This window comes from Electrophorus electricus, chromosome 18, assembly GCF_013358815.1.
Source record: "Electrophorus electricus isolate fEleEle1 chromosome 18, fEleEle1.pri, whole genome shotgun sequence".
Lineage (NCBI taxonomy): Eukaryota > Metazoa > Chordata > Actinopteri > Gymnotiformes > Gymnotidae > Electrophorus > Electrophorus electricus.
In genome coordinates, this window is record NC_049552.1 from 14,830,915 (window position 1) to 14,849,983 (window position 19,069).

The 19,069-nt window shown below is 37.1% G+C and overlaps 1 protein-coding gene and 2 gene segments (V, D, J or C); all 3 read left to right on the forward strand.

The window, feature by feature from the left end:
* LOC118242989 overlaps positions 1-1,657 on the forward strand; it is a 173,154-nt gene extending 171,497 nt beyond the window's left edge. Inside the window, exon 4 of the mRNA XM_035536492.1 lies at positions 1,428-1,657. Within this exon, the coding sequence (XP_035392385.1) occupies positions 1,428-1,657 (230 nt within the window). The remainder of the gene's footprint in view (positions 1-1,427) is intronic.
* Positions 1,658-5,394: 3,737 nt separating this feature from the next.
* On the forward strand, positions 5,395-8,820 carry LOC118242990. The segment is given in 3 exon segments: positions 5,395-5,463; positions 5,543-5,833; positions 8,789-8,820. Coding segments are annotated over 3 exon segments (372 nt in total).
* Positions 8,821-17,870: 9,050 nt separating this feature from the next.
* Positions 17,871-18,431, forward strand: LOC118242991. The segment is given in 2 exon segments: positions 17,871-17,937; positions 18,070-18,431. Coding segments are annotated over 2 exon segments (429 nt in total).
* The last annotated feature ends 638 nt before the right edge of the window (positions 18,432-19,069 follow it).

Consider the following 19,069-nt stretch of genomic DNA (forward strand, 5'->3'; position numbering starts at 1 on the left):
CAAATCATACCAATTTAATCATTTTGGTGAGGGTTATTTAAATATTGTGATTACTTCCTGGTTTTGTGTACAATGGTACTCCTCCATCTTCCCACAGAGAAGTTGCTGTTGGCTACATTTTTTTACAGTAGTCCAGAATGAGCAAACCAAACATTCACACTAAAGAATGCTTCTAGCACTTTTTATGTTGAAGTCATTGCTTGGATGTGGTAGTTAAACTTTTTGCATTGTGAGAAGATTAAGAACCCCAATTTTGAAATATGAAAGATCATATTTAGTTGCCTGTTTTCTGATGGACAGGTAATTAACAAAGCAATCTAAATACAATTTTTTGTTTGGTAGCTTTAGCAAGAACATCTTCATGGGCATATCTGCCAACACAATTACCCATTTTCCAAATGTCAATGTCATATCCTCAGGTTTTTGAAAAATTGTAGTCTTGCTAGTGTGAAAAAATATCTAATTGCTACCAGCATTGTAAGATTTTTAATCAAACTAGTTTACAGTTGGTGCACTAGTGAGGTGAAGAATGCAAAAAATTAAATCCAACTCAGCAGGCAATCAGAGTCAGCCAGGATGGTAGAGAAAAACAGATGAACTTCACAGACACCATTTGTATACAACAATGGAGCCTCAAGAACAACTTAATCCTTAAATTAGAATTCTTCTTTAATCCTTCTTTTCTCCCCCCTCGGGGAGTTCCATCCTCCAGTGATGATTTTCTCTTATTTTATTATCTGGAGGAAGTGTCATTCCTCCTATCATGGTCCTCTTTCTTACCTTCTCATCTCTTATCAACTCCCCCCTTCTTGAAAACAAACCTCGTAGTGTATTAATATCTGTTTGATCATCACTTTTCTCTTATCATTATTTATAATTAAATTTAGGCCCGGGCCCTATATTGGGCATAGCAGATTTGAGCCTATGTGAGTGTGCTGTTGTGGGGTGTTGTGTGTGTGTGAGAGAGAGAGAGAGAGAGAGAGAGAGAGAGAGAGAGAGAGTGAGAGTGAGTGAGTGAGCATGAGTGCATATAATGTTCTACTGTATCTGTTTTCCTGATTTAGGCCTCAGGACTAGCAGAGTTATTGCTTTGAACTTAAGCCTTAGGCCCTGACCTCTTTTAACGCAGAGCTGTGGGGAGGAGCTTCATAAAGCTTTATAGAGATAAAAGGATATAAGAGTAAAGAAATATCTCAGAAAATTATCATTCTGACAAGACCACTCATGTTCACCATTACACTCCTGTGTGTGTGGCTTTCACTGGGTGAGTTTAGACTAAATTGTTTAAATTATATTTATTACATCAGTGTAAGTGTAGAATATGAGTTAAATTATGTGTTGTTTTAAAAGAGCAGCGTGATAGTCAGACTTATGTAACTATGGCATGAACTAAACCTGTTATCTTTATGGTCTCTTCTCTATGACAGGTGACTCTATAGCAGAGCCAATAGAACCACTTTCCCTCAATGAAGCTGTGCTTCAGGGTGGTAATGTTACTCTGTCCTGCAACTACAAAGAGTTTAGTAGTACTGTACATAATCTCCAGTGGTACCGACAGTATCCACAATCCAGACCAGAATTCCACGTTTACATCTTTATGAAGATTCGGTTTGGTACTGAGTCTGAACTGTACAGCTGGAAGGCGAATAAGAAGTGAATAATTTTTAAACATTCACAGGAAACTACGGCATTTTTGCTGCACTAGTCACATACCAAACTACAACTCCCAACTGCCTATGTATCTCTTCATAAGATCCTCATCACCGGACTACTGAATCAACCTGTTGCTCATTATCTATAGCTATGTTTAGCCATGGCTTTGTCAGTCTTTCTTTGCAAAGTATCGACTTACTGTTTGCTTTCATTCTCATTACTGGCCTGCTTTGTTTCATTCCAGTTTTTTTGTCTTTGCCTCCTCTCTTTGCTTTTGTCTGCCTGTCTCTTGTGATTCTCTGATTTAGACCTGGACTGCATTTTTAACTGTGACTACGGATGTTGTTCGGATTTGTCATCTTGAATGCTTTGGCTCTCACCCTCTTTCTGTTACCTGATTTTAATAAATCAGCTTAGTAGATCTGTAAATGTCTGACATTCTGTTCTGTGCCAAATTGTGCCAAAACCCGTGGCCACTAATGCATGTGCCTGTGCATCATTTTCAATGTCATCTAATTGTCACACAACATGTATCTAATGGACATGCCTGCCTCTCCCGATCGTGACTCTATTTCCCAGAACTCCCTGTTCCAATCGTGACTCTTTCCCAGAACTGCCTGTTCCCATCCACTCCTGTTTTTTTCTAAACATGAGTGTCAATCTATAATCGCTGCATATTCTGACACTAATATTCCAGTCAAATTGATTTATATCATGATTTTTACAACAGTTTGGGTCACAAAGCATCTTAACAAATGTTTGAGTCAAGCCCCCAGTTAACAAGTTATGGGTGACATTGGCAAGGAAAAACTCCCTAGAGCACTTTTGTCAGGATTAAGTGAAAGAAAGTTTCTCAACATCCAGTGTCTGACAGCCTTTATGTATTCCTCAGTAATACTAAAATGAAACACGTGCTCTGGTTTGGCTGAGACACATAGCTGAGTATCACCAGCATCGCAGTGGAAACTAACAGTGTTTATGTATCATGTCACCTAGAGGTAGCATATATAAAGAAAAAAGCAGAGGCCCTAGAACAGATCCTTGTGGGACACCATAGCTAATCTTGTTGTATGCTGAAAAGCCTCCATTTATGTTAACAAACTGGTATCCACTGGCTAGATAAGATTTAATCCAGGAAAGGCCTATTCCCCTAATTCGAATAATATTTTTGAGTCTGTCTAGTAAAATGTTGTGATCTATAGTATTAAATGCTGTACTCAGAAGCAGTATAAGCAAATAAACATAACCCTGGTCACAAGCCAAAAACAGGAAATTAACTACTTTAATCAGTGCTGTCTCTGTATTATGATAAGGCCTAAACCATGACTGAAAGACTTAATGTATCTGGCTCTAGATTCAGGTATGATCTTAACTGCTGAGCTATAGCTTTTTCTAGGATCTTGGAAATAAAATTGGAAGGTTTGAGATCAGCCTGTAATTTGACAGCTGACATGGGTCTAGGGTGAATGTTCTGATAAGTGGTACTGCTAATTTGAATGATTTAGATATGTAGCCAATGCTCAAGGAATTCATTAAATTTATTAAAGGTTCAATTACTTCAGGAAAGATTTCCTTAAGAACGTGTGTGGGCTGTGAATCTAGTAAGCAAGGGGAGGATTTTGAGTGTGAGAGCAGAGATGTAAGTTCAGGCTCTTGAATACATGTAAAGGTTAATAAATGTAAAGAAGTCTTTTTTGTCTTGGTTGTTCTTGTCTCCAAGTAGCTGATGTGACTGATGTCACATTAAAACTCGAATATTACCTCAAATGTGCTGGTTTTATTATTGAACATAGTCATCTATGAAAGCAAAGTCAATAATACACTTAAGCTTCTTGGATGAAACATAACAAAAAGGTTATAGTTAGATGCCTCCCCAGTAACATCACAAAGTCCAAAACTATTATTTTTTTTACCCTTGAAAGAGAGTAGCACATTGCAGGATCTCTTTATGTCCCCCTGACACACTGTTCGAGCACAGTGCCTTATCACTGGAGTATATTTGCAGCCTGCTTCACATTCTTTAGCTTGAGGAAATGTGTAATAAATATCAAAAAGCATTTAACAGAGTCAACCATTAAAATCAGTCACCAAATCAGTCAAACTTGCATCCATTTGTCATTTTAGAAGAAATAATGAAAATATTAATAATTAATTAATAGATTAATTACATTCCACATAATAACCAACTAATAAATGGTTTAGGTGCCTATAAATTGATCTTTGGTTTAAACTCAAACATTAATATTTTATAATGCCTTAATCTGTAAAGACAAAAAACACAACATTTGACAAAGCACAGCGATGCCTCACTGTCCTGCACATATGATGGATCACTTCACAGTCTCCACTGGTATCTACTGAAGCCTGGATCAAGACCAGAGTTTCTACAGCTGATTGATGAAGTTAGTGGATATGTCACTAAAGCTAAACAATCTCACCCATGACTCTCCATCAAACTTCAGAAATAGGAAACGAAAGTGTTTCTGCTGATCTCCTATGCTACAGTATCAGTCTCTGCATTGTATTACTGTGCTCTGGAGTCCAGTGCCAGGAACCCCAACTATCCCATACAAAAATCACCACATACGACTGATGCTGAGCCATGATTCTGCCAGTAGGGGGAGCTAAGAAGCTCTAAATCTTATTCATCCTCCAGTCTGATGGCCTTCTACTTTTGAAGACCAACTGTATTGTTGCTAGTAGGAACCAGGCAAGAGGCAGAACTCAAATGCAGGAGGTGGTTTAATGAGTGAGGGTAACAAAAACATGGGAGGCTAATAAACAGAGAAATGGGGAAAACACTGAGGAAAAGAAATAAATAAACTAGGCAAAAGAAAGAGTGAGAGCACCTGAACACGACCAAACACACTAAACTTACCACAGTAACCAACAACATGGGAAACCAAACACAGGGCTTAAATAACCAGGACAATTAGTCACTAAACAGACTCAGGTGAACATAGGAACAGGGAGAACCAAAACACGGACTGGAATCAAGGAACAGACGAGGGGCGGAGAAAACTAAACCAAGGAACAGAGCGAGGAAGTAAAGGAAAACAGTCACGACAGGGAGACCACGGAAACAGGGATGCCAGGAGGGTGGCCATTCGTGCCACCAACCACCCCATTCATGTCTTACAAATTAACAACTGCTTATTTGGCAGCTGTTCCTGAAATATTACACTCTCCATGTCCCTCAAAATTATTTCAACAGACTCCAGAGGCCCACTGAGAGTAGCTGAGACACCCACATTTACACTGAACTGGCTACATGGATGGTACATAATGTAAAAAACAATGAAATATTGTAATAACATTAAAACAGAGGAGGCAATATCCAATAATGATCTTGTTCAAAAAATTTATTAAAGGCATTAAACACAAAATAAATGAATTATGTGTAATCATGAAGCTCAGCCTGTAAATCTGAAAATGATCAGATAAGCATTCCATCTGTCTAATAAATTAAAAAAATTCACTTATGACCATCATAATTTACATAATTTTGAGGATCATTCTAGTTGAACAATGATTAAATGAGTCATGACTGAAAATTAAATTTCTTAGATTTAGCACAACTTATATCCAAAATATTAGTTACCAAGCAGATAACACAACACATGGGTTTGTCAGTCATTGCAATGATTACTGTATGAGTGGGGGGAGCTTGATATGGTGAGAGTAGACCATGTAGAGTATTGTATGTTTCAGGAGAAGCTGCCACTTTTGTGTAAAGCTCGAGATCTGAACTTACATTCAAGATGAACATCGTACTACTCTTCTATGTTTTCATACCTTTCCCCAGTATTGGTAAGTCAGAATTAGTACACAAAACTAATAGCATTTGGAGTTTAATATTCTAATAAAAGCAACATTTCTGTTTTTACAGCTGAACCTGCAGACAGTGGCATTAGACCAGAAAACCACACCATATCTATAACTGAGGGCAGCTATAGCACACTGTCCTGTACATATGATGGATCACCTTATAGTCTACACTGGTATAAACAGAAGCCTGGATCAAGACCAGAGTTTCTGCTGCTGATTATGGTAGCAACAGAGCATGTAACTAAAGCTGAACCACCTCACCCACAACTGGCTGTCAAACTTCACAAAAAGGATAAGAAAGTGAATCTGCTGATCTCCCCTGCTACAGTATCTGACTCTGCACTGTACTACTGTGCCATGGATCCCACAGTGACAGGAAACGCAGCTACACTGTACAAAAAGTAGTTCATATGACAGTGTTGCTTTAATCAATAGAGGGGGCTATTTGACTTTAATAACTACAGCTGACAAATTCTTAACAGAAGAGTATCAGTAAAACAAAAAAACTTATAAACATGATTATTATTGAATGATAAATCTAATGCTTTTGAATTGCTGATTTCCTTACAAATGTGATATCATAAATAGGTGTTTAACACCCTACTAACTATGAATAATCAACTATTTTGATCTTTGCCATTTCCTGCAGGTAAAAACACAAACTCGTAGATTTTCATTACTAATTCTAAACTATCTGCTACAGAATCAGTTTCTGTACTATTCTACAGAATATTGTACAGTATAGAAATGTACTGTTCCTAGAAACCCTAATGAAAGGAAGATATTACACGCTCACATAAACCAGAAACCTGATGAAATGTTCAAACCCACTGTGATTTGTTTAGTCATAAGAAAATCTATGGATCTTCTAGTAGATAATAAATGTAGATAACCACCAAAACCATTTGACAAAATACACCAGTCCTCAATAAATGATCAAATTTATTATTAACAATATTCACAATAAACCATTCTTGCGCCAGGCAATGTAGTCTGATAACAAACCTTTTTTGCCAAGCAACACAACAATGTGACGCTTCGAGGCAAATAGGATGTGGGGAAGAGGCACGTTCAAACAGACATTTATTGTTTACACACCAGCGATACATTTAACACAACACACTTGACTTATATATATTTCAAACACCATCAACACATACTCAGGTTTGCAAATACTGAGAATTTTACAATGGCTTCCAACATGGCCCAGTCAATCAGCCTTTTGGACGGAACTATTTGTTTATAGCATCCAAGAGCGATTAATTTTTAGTTTATTAATTATTTATTAATGTTAATCAGGGTGGTGCGCCAATTAACCGTATCAACTGTGATTTATTAAATTATTAAATTATTTATTTGTTAAAACCGCTACATATGGTTCAACTATAGTGTGCATTGCATATACATAGAAATCAACCAAACACTACAGAATCTCTAGAAGATAATGTGTATATTCAGATTAATCTGAATTACGAACCATGGTTCTCCATTGAGGAATCAGGAAAACCCGATACATCCAAAAAAGAGACATGCAGGGGTAGTGACCTCAGTGCATACAAAAGGATGAAGTATAAACTCAATAAGACAGTGAGGACTGACAAGCACAAATACAGAAAACACTGGAACAGCAGGCATGTGTCCTGTATTTAGGGATTATTTAATCTACTGTATAGATATATGTATATTTTATTAATAGCATTATGTTCAGTTTACAGCATGTACTGGCATGTTGTCTGTATTTATCATATTTGCACTGTCTGCTGCAATTTTGTATCAAATGTCATATGAATCTATTTTATGTTCACTACCCAGTGCAACAAGTCTCCGGTGAGGCAGAGTGACAAATTTGACTTTGACTTTAATTATAAGAGTATTTAAGAGGATTCAATAGTAATTAAGCACACATGTAGAGCTTCTATATGTTTACATGATTTCCTAATGATCAATTCCATGTTTAACTGGCTGTGGTGGAAATAGTTGATGTTTTAATTACTGCATCAATGCCCTGTTTGAAGATAATGATATAGAGCAATCTTTATCAATGTTTGCTTGTCATACAGAATAATATTGTAAACCCTCCAAAAGAGGGCAGAGTTCATCTAAAAATCTTGAAATTGCAGGTGATGTGGCACTGTGTTGTTCTAAGGGAAGCAGAAGAAAAGAAGAACCTGTAGCAAAAACCGAGTCTGCAGTTCAGTCATGGCGTGTCTTAGTGGACAATGGCTTCTGTTTCTCATTTTAGGTAAGATGCACATGATTACTGGACATTCTGCATTAGATCAACATATAACATCAACATAAAAACTGGGGAAGGTTTCAAATAATACAGAAGGGTATTCACTTACTAAACCAAACTAGCTCTAAAATACAGCCCTCTTGTCTTTGACTCTCTTCAGCAGGTTATAGTTCTTGAGAGGGAATAGGACCAGTGTCTTCTACTGTAAATGTCCTACAAGGAAATCCTGTTACCCTCTCCTGCCTGTATAATGGATCTGCTGCAACTGATTATCTGCTGTGGTATCGTCAGTATTCCAGATCCAGACCACAGTTTCTTTACTTGGTTGATGAGGCTACATTTGAACTAAAAGCTGAACCCCCAGTACCAGGAGTGTCTGCAGTAAACATTGTATGGATTTGCTGATCTCCTCTGCTGCAGTATCAGATTCTGCTCCGTATTACTGTGCCCTTAGCCCACAGTGACAAGAAACTAAAGTAATCTGTGCAAAAACCTCTGACTGAGTTAAACAATAGTCTCACCAGAATTTTAATGTTACCTGACATTTTACATATGTTACATGAAAATATTCTTAACCAATTTGTTCAGTTAATTCAGTGTTTGACAAGTTAAGATTCAGTTTCATAAGTTATTTCACTTTTATTGGTCTTAATTGTTACATCCTGCATGGAAGATCTGCCATTTAAACACCACACACACTGCACTGAATCACCAGACACTTAAGATGTTTTTATGCAAGCTGGTGGGAGTAGGCAGGTGTGGTTAAAGTACTTGCCTGTTAATCGGTTGGTTGCTGGTTCAAGCCCCAAGACTATTAAGTTGCCACTGTTGGACCCCTGAGCAAGACCCTTAAGTGTTGGGTAAATGTATGTTGCTGCAATAAAGACTTCATTTTGCAAACTTTTACACCTGACCTCATGTGTCTTTACCTCCTAGTGCCTTGATTCAAGAATAATTGGAGTTACAATCACAAAAGTTTCATTTACTGAAAGCCATAACATATGGATGTTATGGCCACTGCCATATTGAGTCTGTTGTGTGTATTTTTGCATTCTCATTTTTATTTTGCAGGTTGTTCAGGAGATGTTGTAACAGGGGGCTGATTCCTATCAGTTAGGACTGACAGCTGTGACTAGTCAGCGGGTTTGTTGGCTATTAGTGACACATTCATGTTGAGTTCATACATGGTAACTTGAGTGATAGAGTCCACATGGTCATGGTAGATGCAAGGTTTGATTTGGGTTATGAGCTTGTACACACAACTGACCTTTTGATTTGAGGTAAAGATCATGATCTACTCTTGGATTGTTGTATTTGAAACGGATGTTTCTTTTAATATCATTCTTGTGCCAGACAAATAACAAAGTCAGTTCAAAGTGTGGTGAACATGATGAGATCAGTTCTTTCAGTTGTACTCCAATGATTTGCTGTACACAGTTGTGTTCATGTATTCAGGTGAAGAAAATTTGTAGCTGAAGTAAAGGATCTGGGCACTTTACATGTATGTGACAAGCAACAGATGCACTAATGATGCAGGGATGAGAACTTTGTCCTTTTAAAATGAATTACTTTTATAGCAGCTGTAAATTCATTAAAACATCTAATAGTTTGCTATATTTAAATTATTTTATCCTGTGTCTTTAAACCACTAAGAATTAAAAGTGATCTCTCACACCAAACTCTTAACCATTAAAACAGCATTTAATTCAAAAGGTCAAATATAGGTGCAGAGCAGTTCATATGAATGTTTTGAATGCACACTGATGTAAGGTTAGCCTTTCACTGAACAACTGTAAGTACCATGTATCCAGGCATTTCACTAAAATAGGAAGTAGCCTATGCTTGATCTACAAATCATCCCCATTTAATCCCCATCCCCATTTTAAACCTAAAGAACAGAGTTGCAATGTACTTATTGCAAAGTACATTGCAACTCTGTTCTCATCGCTAATGTTGGGACACACCCAGTGTTTATAAATCACACTGTAATATTGATGCTGGTGCAATGTCATTTATAATCCACATTAGATCAACAGTACACCCAATGCTGATTCAGTTTGATCATATTCACAATGGAGATACACTTCTTCTTGATTTCCATTATGGCATCAGGTACTGGCTATCGATTGGGTTGAACAATTTGTTTGAGAAGCACAGATTCAAAATTAAATTATGTTTATTGCATTTTCTAACAGGTGTTTTTTGCGCTGATCAAATCGGACCAAACCAGAATCAGGATACTGAGGTTTTTCACAAAGAGGGACAATCTGTTACACTGGAATGTTCATATGATTCAACTAGTCAATATGTTCTTCTTTACTGGTACAGACAGTATCCTAACAAACCATCACAGTATTTACTGCGTAAACCTGCTCGGTCAAGTACTGCTTCTGAGCACAGACCAGACCCACGATTTTCATCAGCTACCTCTTACAGATCCACTCAGCTCACTATTAGTGGACTAACTCTGGCAGACACAGCTCTCTACTATTGTGCCGTACGCACCCAGTAATAAAAAGTCTCTGAGAGCCTTTACAAAAAGTAATACACATAATATTTGCTTTGAACCCGAGAAGCAGCTAAACCACAATGCTGTTAGTGAATGAAGTTACACCTGGAAAAAAGGATTCTGGTGGTATAGTGGTTAAACAAGATAAAAAGATTGAGGGGGATCTATTACCAGGAATGAAATATACAAAACAAGTTTTCATTATTGTATAACCATCTGTAAGTATGAATAATTGTTTTTCTTTTAATGAGTTCTTAATATCTACATATGGAGCATGTTGTCTTCCAGCAGATACCACCATGTTGGCTGCATTTCTATTTACAGTAATCCAGCATGGACAAACCAAACATTCACTTTAGAGAATGCTTCTTGCACTTTTATGTTGAAATGGTTGCTTGGATAGAAGATGTGGTAGTTAAACATTTTGTATTGTGAGAAGATTAAGAACCCCGATTTTGAAAAATGGGAGATTATATTTAGTTGAATGTTTTCTGATGGACATTTAATTAGCAAAGCAATCTAAATACAATGTTTTATTTGGTACCTTTAGCTAGAACATCTTCATGGGCATATTTACCAACACAAGTACCCATTGTCCAAATGTCAGTGTCATGTTCAAGTTTCAAGTTCAAGTTCAAGTTTGGTTTATTTGTCACATACATAGTCATACACAGTACAACACGCAGTGAAATGGTGGAGAGTGCTCTGTCCAAACTGAGGAAGAGAACCAGGGGTGCATAGAGAAAAAAAATATATATACAGATAAATATATATTCTATGTATGTACAAAAATATATTAACAATGTATGTACAATATATGTATATTATGATTATATACACAATGTACAATGTACAATGTCCTCAGGATTGGAGGTCATGTCCTCAGGTTTTTGATCACTCAGCAGGTAAAGAGTCTGTGTTTAAGATGGTAGAGAAAAACAGAAGATGAACTTCACTGACACCATTTGAATACAACAAAGGAGCCTCAAGAACAACAGAGTCCTTAAGTTTCAGGTCTTCTTTTATCCTTCTTTTTGCCATCCTGCAGTGATGGCTTTCTCTTATTTTATTATCTCTTAAGAAGCGTGATTCCTCCAGTCTTGGTCTTCTTTCTTAATATCTCATTCTCTTATCAACCTACCCTTTCTTGGAAACAAACTTCATTGTGTATTCATATCTATTCATAATTTCTACCATCTAAGTTATTAAATTTAGGCCCAGGCCCTTTATTGGGCCTAGCAGATTTGAACCTCTGTGTGTATGTCAGAACGCAAGTGCGTATAGTGATATATTATCTATTTCCCTGATTTAGGCCTCGGGACTACCAGAATTATTGCTTTGAACTTAAGCCTATATAATAATAATAATAATAATAATAATAATAATAATAATAATAATGTTGACACATTGTCTTAAGAGATGGAACATAGATGTACATTTACCTCCCACTGTACCAGAAACATTTACCTTGCTGCTGTACATTTGATACATATTTACTGCATCACAGTGAGAGCTTCTGTCCAGTTCTAATGCAGTAACATCTGTATGGAGTGTGGCACACAAACACCTTTGCCATTGTAACCTTATAACCAGACTCATGTTGTCTCTGCCATTGCCGTGATCTCTCCCTCACTAGGAAAAACCAGACTCCATTGCCAAGCCTCTTTACTCTGCTCTCCTCACCCTCTACCCCAGCCAACCAGCTCACTCTCAGCTGGCTGGTCCCTTTAGGCAGAGGACTGGAATAGCACTTGTTGCCTCCTTCCTCCAGGTGGCATCTGCTCTCATTCTCTTTGATGCCGTACTCGATTTCATATAGTTTAACAAAACAAAATGATAGCAAAATAATAACAAAACTCACTCAAATGAAAATGGAAAATAAACAACATATTAAATAATAATTTATAACCTAATTTACAAGCTGCAGCGAGACTTATGGTCATTCTCTCTCTCTCTGTCACTCTCTCTCTCTCTCTCTCTCTCTCTCTCTCTCCCCCTCTCCCTCTCCCTCCAACCCTAATCCAGTTTAAGGATTAATACTGTAAACAAATGGTCATGTCAGCAACCATAATGCTGCTGTCAACCCTGTGGCCCAAACACTAACCCTGTTCCTGCAAAATATTTAGGTTTGAGCACACAGTCACAAAATGGGATGGAAATACGGTATGCGCCCCTTCCCACTGATCACATGGTACAGCCTGCCATGTGCAGTGGGAGTTCACTGTTGATGGTTCATTTTATCGCAATTGTAACCACGACCCCCTTGTTAGCACACACCTACACCTGGTTTGTTGTTTTATGTATGTATTTAAACCCCTGTATGTGTGTAATTTGTTGTTGGTCATTGTTTGTGTAGCTGGTACATGGTAGCTGTTCATGTTCGTTGCCTGTGCCCATGTTCATGCTGCACTGGACTGTTACATGTGAGTGCTGTTAATGTTTATTGTTCATCATTTGATTATTACATTAATACACGTCTGTCTGCGTCGAGAGAGGTCTCTGCATCCTACTCCTTACCCTGTGGCAATTGGGTCATCACAATTGGCTTGTATGAATGCAACAGGAGAGGAATTACATATTTTAAAACATTGTACAAATAATTTAAATAATATCAGTTCTGCCTAATAGAAAAGTAAACCTTAAAGGGGTTCACACAATTCTGATAACATTGTTGATAGAAAAAGAACATTATAAAACAAATTATTTTGGACTAAAGGGAAGATAACTTGCAAGTAAGAAATGTTCTATAAATGTAATGTTTACAACATAAACAACTATAAAGTTACAAAGCCTGTTTGTGATTAGGGTTTTCTGTGATCCAGTTTAACACAGGAACCACCAAAAAGACTTAAAGACTGCATAACAGAAATTAAACACAGATAGTGATACATAAGAATTCACTTTGAAAGTGCATAGTGCACTGTATGAGTCTGTTGTTTGAGCCACTACAGAAAGCAACAAACAAATGATCTACATCATTCAAATGGCACTATGAAATCCATCATATCATTAAACACAGGAAACAAAGAATTAACTGGCACCTGCTGGAGTCCCCAAGAGTCTAACTATACTTGACAAAAAAACCTAAACTTTTTATCAGAAATACACTAAACAAACAAACTAAACAGACTCTACAGAGTCATATGGATGATCTAGATAATTGGGGTTTTATTCTGGGCTTCCTGCTCTCTCATTGGTTACTACATGGAAAAGGAGGAGCAGCTGAACTATGGTGTACAGAAAGAATGTCAATGTGAGACATTTAAGTTACTTCTGAGACAGAGGGCAAAGTGCAACACAATGTTCCTCTGTTTATTTATGCTTTTAACCGTACTCACAGGTAAGACTCTGCTTCCATTTAACATTTTGTCCTTAGTTACATGTTAACATGTTACATATGTTTACATGTTGTAAATATTATGTATTGTTAAATATTATGTTACTACCTTCAGTCTGAACATGTTGGATTAATCATTAATCTGAATTGAATCAGTCCATGTGACTAACTGAAGAACTTTTTCAGGTGACAGCACACAGGACAGCATCACCTCTTTATCTACTGTAGTCAGTTTTAAAGAGCACCAAACAGTTACACTCTCCTGTAACTACAGCTACACTGGGACAGCTATAGGCAATCTGCTGTGGTATCATCAATTTTCCAATTCAGAACCTCATTTCATTGTTTTAGTGACTGAATATGGACAAAATCAAACAGCTGATTTTGATCCTCGCCTGTCTGCTCACGTTCATAAAAGTATCAAGCGTGTGGATCTGAAGATCTCCTCTGCTGCAGTATCAGACTCTGCACTGTACTACTGTGCCATGCAGCCCACAGTGACAGGAAAACATCATTCACTGTACAAAAACCTGTGGAGATGTGAATGAATGTATTGATTTGCTTTAATGCAAGAAGAAAATTAAAGCCATTGAATGAAGAGAACTAAGGATTTTCTAAAAAAAAAAAAAAGTCGTCTTAAATTTAAACATTAGACTTACAGATACCACAAATAATATATTCAGATTTTTTAAACAATTTAACTATTTTTAGTTAAGCTATTTAAATAATAAATGCATATATTCTAATAGCATGCACCAATATTTATTCACTGAGAATATGAAATTGTAAAATGTTAAATTGTAAGACACCTGTCATAAGGTGGCAGCAGTCTATAAGTTTCAGCATCTCTAATGTTGCCAAAAAGTGAAGTTTTAAATCAGTACTGTACCAGAATCAATCCACCATAAGCAGAATAGGAACAGGAGAACTGATTAATTCATTTATTATTTATGCTAAAAACAATGAAAATCTATATGATGCTCACACTTCTCTTCACTGCACACATTTTGATAAAAAATAAAATATAATGATTTTAGCTTTCTTTCCTGATGAAGAGCAACTAATGTATATTGTTATTTATATAATTTGCAACAAATGTTAATGAAGATTCTGTAGAACATAATGAAATATAAATGAAGTCTGTTGAAGAAAAGGTAGTCGTTCTAATTGCCTTTACGGTTTGGATGTAGAGCAATACTTTTGTACAAAAGCAACAAGACAATAATGTCTTTCTGGTCACTAAAAAGATTCAGTGTAAGTAAAGGCCCCTGGATTTAGCAGAGAATGATTTGATGTCCATCTTGACTCATTTCTTCTGAATATCCAGAAACTGTGTGTCTGCAGTCTACTGCTGTACTGTGAAGTCCACTGTGACACCAGTCTGTGTAACGCAGGAGGGGTGGTGAGCGAAGGATGTTATGATGCATGGAACTAAAAAGATGCCATAATGTGAACAACAGACAAACCAGATAGAACACATGAATAATAATAACAGACAGACTAACCAGGGAGACAATACAGAATAGAACAGGCTAACAAAACAATAACAGGCTAATAGGGTTAGACGAGACTAAGTTTGACGAATACTCATGGAAAACACAACGTAGACTGAAAACACAAAAAGTATTACAGACAGCAGAGAACTAAAAAAGGAAAGCAACACGGACAGCGAGGGAAACTAAACAGGGAGCGTGGGGGGAAAGAGCATAGGAACTAGGGATGAGATCAAGCGGGAATATACTAAATACATATGAGTGAGGACAAACGGGATCTAACCAGAGACAATGAACGACAAACAAGAGACACAGAAACAATGTTTAAATACAATTAGGGACAAACTACAATTAGAGACAAACTCAGAACAGCTGGAGAGAAAGGGGAGGAGACAGGGAACCATAGAGAGACGAAAACCCGGAAGTGACTCGGTTGCTAGGGAAACGGGGAAAGCTCAGGTCTGTGGGTCTGCACTAATGCTGTTGAGAACCACGAACCTCTGAACTCTTTACACATGTGCTTCTATTGATATATGGAAGCTCTGAGATGTTAAAAAAAAATCAATACTTTTTTAATCATTACTGTGTTAGAATGAAAGTTCAACAAGAACAGAGGAGAGATTCATTTATTATTTAAGTTCAAGTTCAAGTTCGGTTTATTCGTCACATACATAGTCATACACAATATAACTCGCAGTGAAATGGTGGAGAGTGCTCTGTCCAAACTGAGGAAAGGAAACAGGGGTGCATAGAGAAAAATGTATATATGCAAGATAAATATATATACTCTATGTATGTAGAGTATATATACTCTACATTTATACATAATTTATACATATTTATACATATTTATACATAAATAATTGAAAATGTATATCATGCTCACACTTCACTGCAAATATTCTTGAAGAAGAGCAACTACTGTTATATTGTTATTTATCTAATTTGTAACAGGTTTGAATTAAATTTCTGTAGAACATAAATAAACAAACGTGATGTCTGATGAAGAAAATGTAGCCATTCAAACTACATTTATGCTTTAGATGTAGAGAAATAGTTTTGTACAAAAACATGACAATGTCTTTGCTAAAAAGATTCAGTGTTGGTAAAAGTCAAAAAGATTTAACAAAGAGTTAATGCTCATGTTGACACCTCATCAAATTAATTTAATTCCTCATCAAGTCATTGAAGATCCAGAAACTCTGCAGTGTACTATTGTACTATGAAGTCCACTGTGACACCAGGCTACATGAATGCTGTTCAGAAGCCTGAATCTCTGAATGTCTACATGTGTGACATATTTGTCTGATGATATATTTGGAAGCTCCAAAATGTTAAAGAAATTCAGTACTTTCTACAATTTTATAATGGTCTGTCCAAATTTGTTGAATTAGGAGAATGTGCTTGGTTAACACAAGAGGGCAATAGTGAATTGAGAATTACAGGAGGGTAGCTGACTATTGGCTCAGAGGTCAGGCTCCTAATAAACAGTGCAAATGAAGACAACGTTTTCAGAGCAAAAGTATTGAGCTAATTTTCATATTTTTAGCAATATAATACTGGACTAAAAGCAGTACACGTTAGTACAATTTTCTTTCTGGTAAGAGAGTTGAACACTGGAGTGAATGGTTAGAAAAGTGGACAGATCACATTACTGTAGTCATCCTTTTGCTGCAGTTAACACTTTTTTTTCAGTCTGCAGGGATGTGACTATATTGAACAATCTGAGGAATTAATGACTGCCAGTGAAGGAGATGCAGCAGTTTTAAAGTGCAAGTACAACACTGAAGATCAGTCACCATGTCTCCTCTGGTACAAGCAACAGAGGAATGGGTTTCCAAAGTTTGTTCTAATGAACTTAACATTCGGACAAGGGCACACCGAACTTGAGATTAAAGCAAGATTTAGTGGAAATCTGGATTCCAAATCCAGTTCTGTTCCTTTGAGGATTCAGAAACTGCATGTGATTGACTCTGCTGTGTACTACTGTGCTCTGATGTCCACTTTGACAACAACACACTCACCCCTCATACAAAAACATGAAACAGGAATCACTGAGCATAGCTGGGTTAGTCAGTGTATGAACCACAAATCTTTAGCACTTTCAAAGGAGAAAACATCCTTTACGTCAATGTCCATCTGAGTGTCATGATCAGATCCTTCCATGTTCCGTGTTTTTTCATGGTTTGAATTAATGTTAGAATCCTTGAGGGTTGTTTCTTTGTGCTCCGTGTATTTGTGTTTCTTAACCTTTGTGTTTCCTAGTCCTGAGTTTTTCCCTGTCTTAGTTCCTAGCCTGCTTTCCTAGTTAGCCTTTGTGTGTTTTTGTTTTGTAACGTTTCCTTGTACTCTCCATGTCGGCTCTGTGACCCTGGACTCCCTTAATGACCCTGATTTTGGATTTGCCCCTATTAAATCTCACTCCTCTCAGCACATGCGTCCGCCTCCCTCCTTACCGCTCATCATTACACTGAGCAATACGACCTCACAATTCTTGAATAATATAAAATGCCATAATGAAACTATGAGAGCCACAAAATAGAGTCTTATAAATCCACACAGTCTTCATGTCTATATAATGGCTTATATATATACATGCAAGGACAAGTGTCATTATCTCATTGACCTTCAGTGGCTCAGTGAACAGTATACTGGGGTTCAGTTTACATTTACTGTGCCTGGTCTAGAATGAGAAAGTCGTGGTGTAACAGATGCACATCCTGTGTGGGTTTCCAGGGACATATTGTCTCAGGTGAAGTGCTCAGAACATACATCACTATTACACAGAGAATCCTCACAGAGCTGTGCTCCAAAATGGCTCAGCTATACAGCCTACTGCACATGTGGAGATACATACTACTGACAGTCACCGTGGCATCAGGTTATTCATGGTTATCGCAAAACTAATATTCATGTCATTGAACATGCAGATGGTAATGTTTTTATTTACCTTTTAAATCTGTTTCAATATAGTTTTTTCATACATTTTTCTTTTCACTCTTACATAATACAGGTGTGTTTGCAGCTACGATTGGGCCAAGCAAGGAAGACACAAACATTGTAAAGGAAGAAACTAAAACTGTAACTTTCACATGTTCATATGAGTCAACCAGCACTTACATTCTTCTGTACTGGTACAGACAGGAAAGGACAGGTAACAGAGCACCACAATATTTACTGCATCAAGGTGCAAAGTCCTATAAGGGTCAGAAGAGCACTCCTGCTGACAACCGGCTTGAGGCAACAATAACAGAAAGCTCTACTGAACTTACCATCAGGGGACTGCTGCTCACAGATACAGCTCTGTACTACTGTGCTCTCAGAGTAGTTGGCCCAGTGATACAAAGTCTCACACAAGCTGTACAAAAACTTTGAAAGAGATAAAACCACTTAAACTTCAGAAGATTAAAGCTATTTAATAGATAAAAGTTAGTGACAACACCTGCAGGTGCAAAAAATAGACCTCATGAGTGAACAATATCTCATGAGATATTTCAAACAGAGAAGGGCACATCAGAATTTTCAGGTTTTACAACATCAGGGATAGTTAAGATAAATGTTAAGATACTTAGAGATCTGTTTGTAATATTACAAAGGTATTTGCCTCAACTTCCAGAAGATACAGCATCAACTGGATACACAAAACCTTCGATGTGAAATCAGTGTGGGAAAGTCAAGTGAGGAGGAACTGGACCAAAAGATTCTGAGGATTCTGTTACAGCTTACTGGCACTTATAGCTGAACAATGTGCAATATTTGACAGGGACACTAAGACATGGGAAAACACACACACACACACACACACACACACACACACACACACACACACACTTAAAGGTAGTGACAGGAACAAACACACATGTAGAAGGTAAATATGCAAATACAAGGCCCCAAGAGCTTTCAAAAACATACAGACTTACATTCATACAATGAACAGCCAAGAAACAGGGAACATGACAGGGTTTAAATACATTACCTTAACAAGACTAGAAATGAGGAACAAGTGTGGAAAA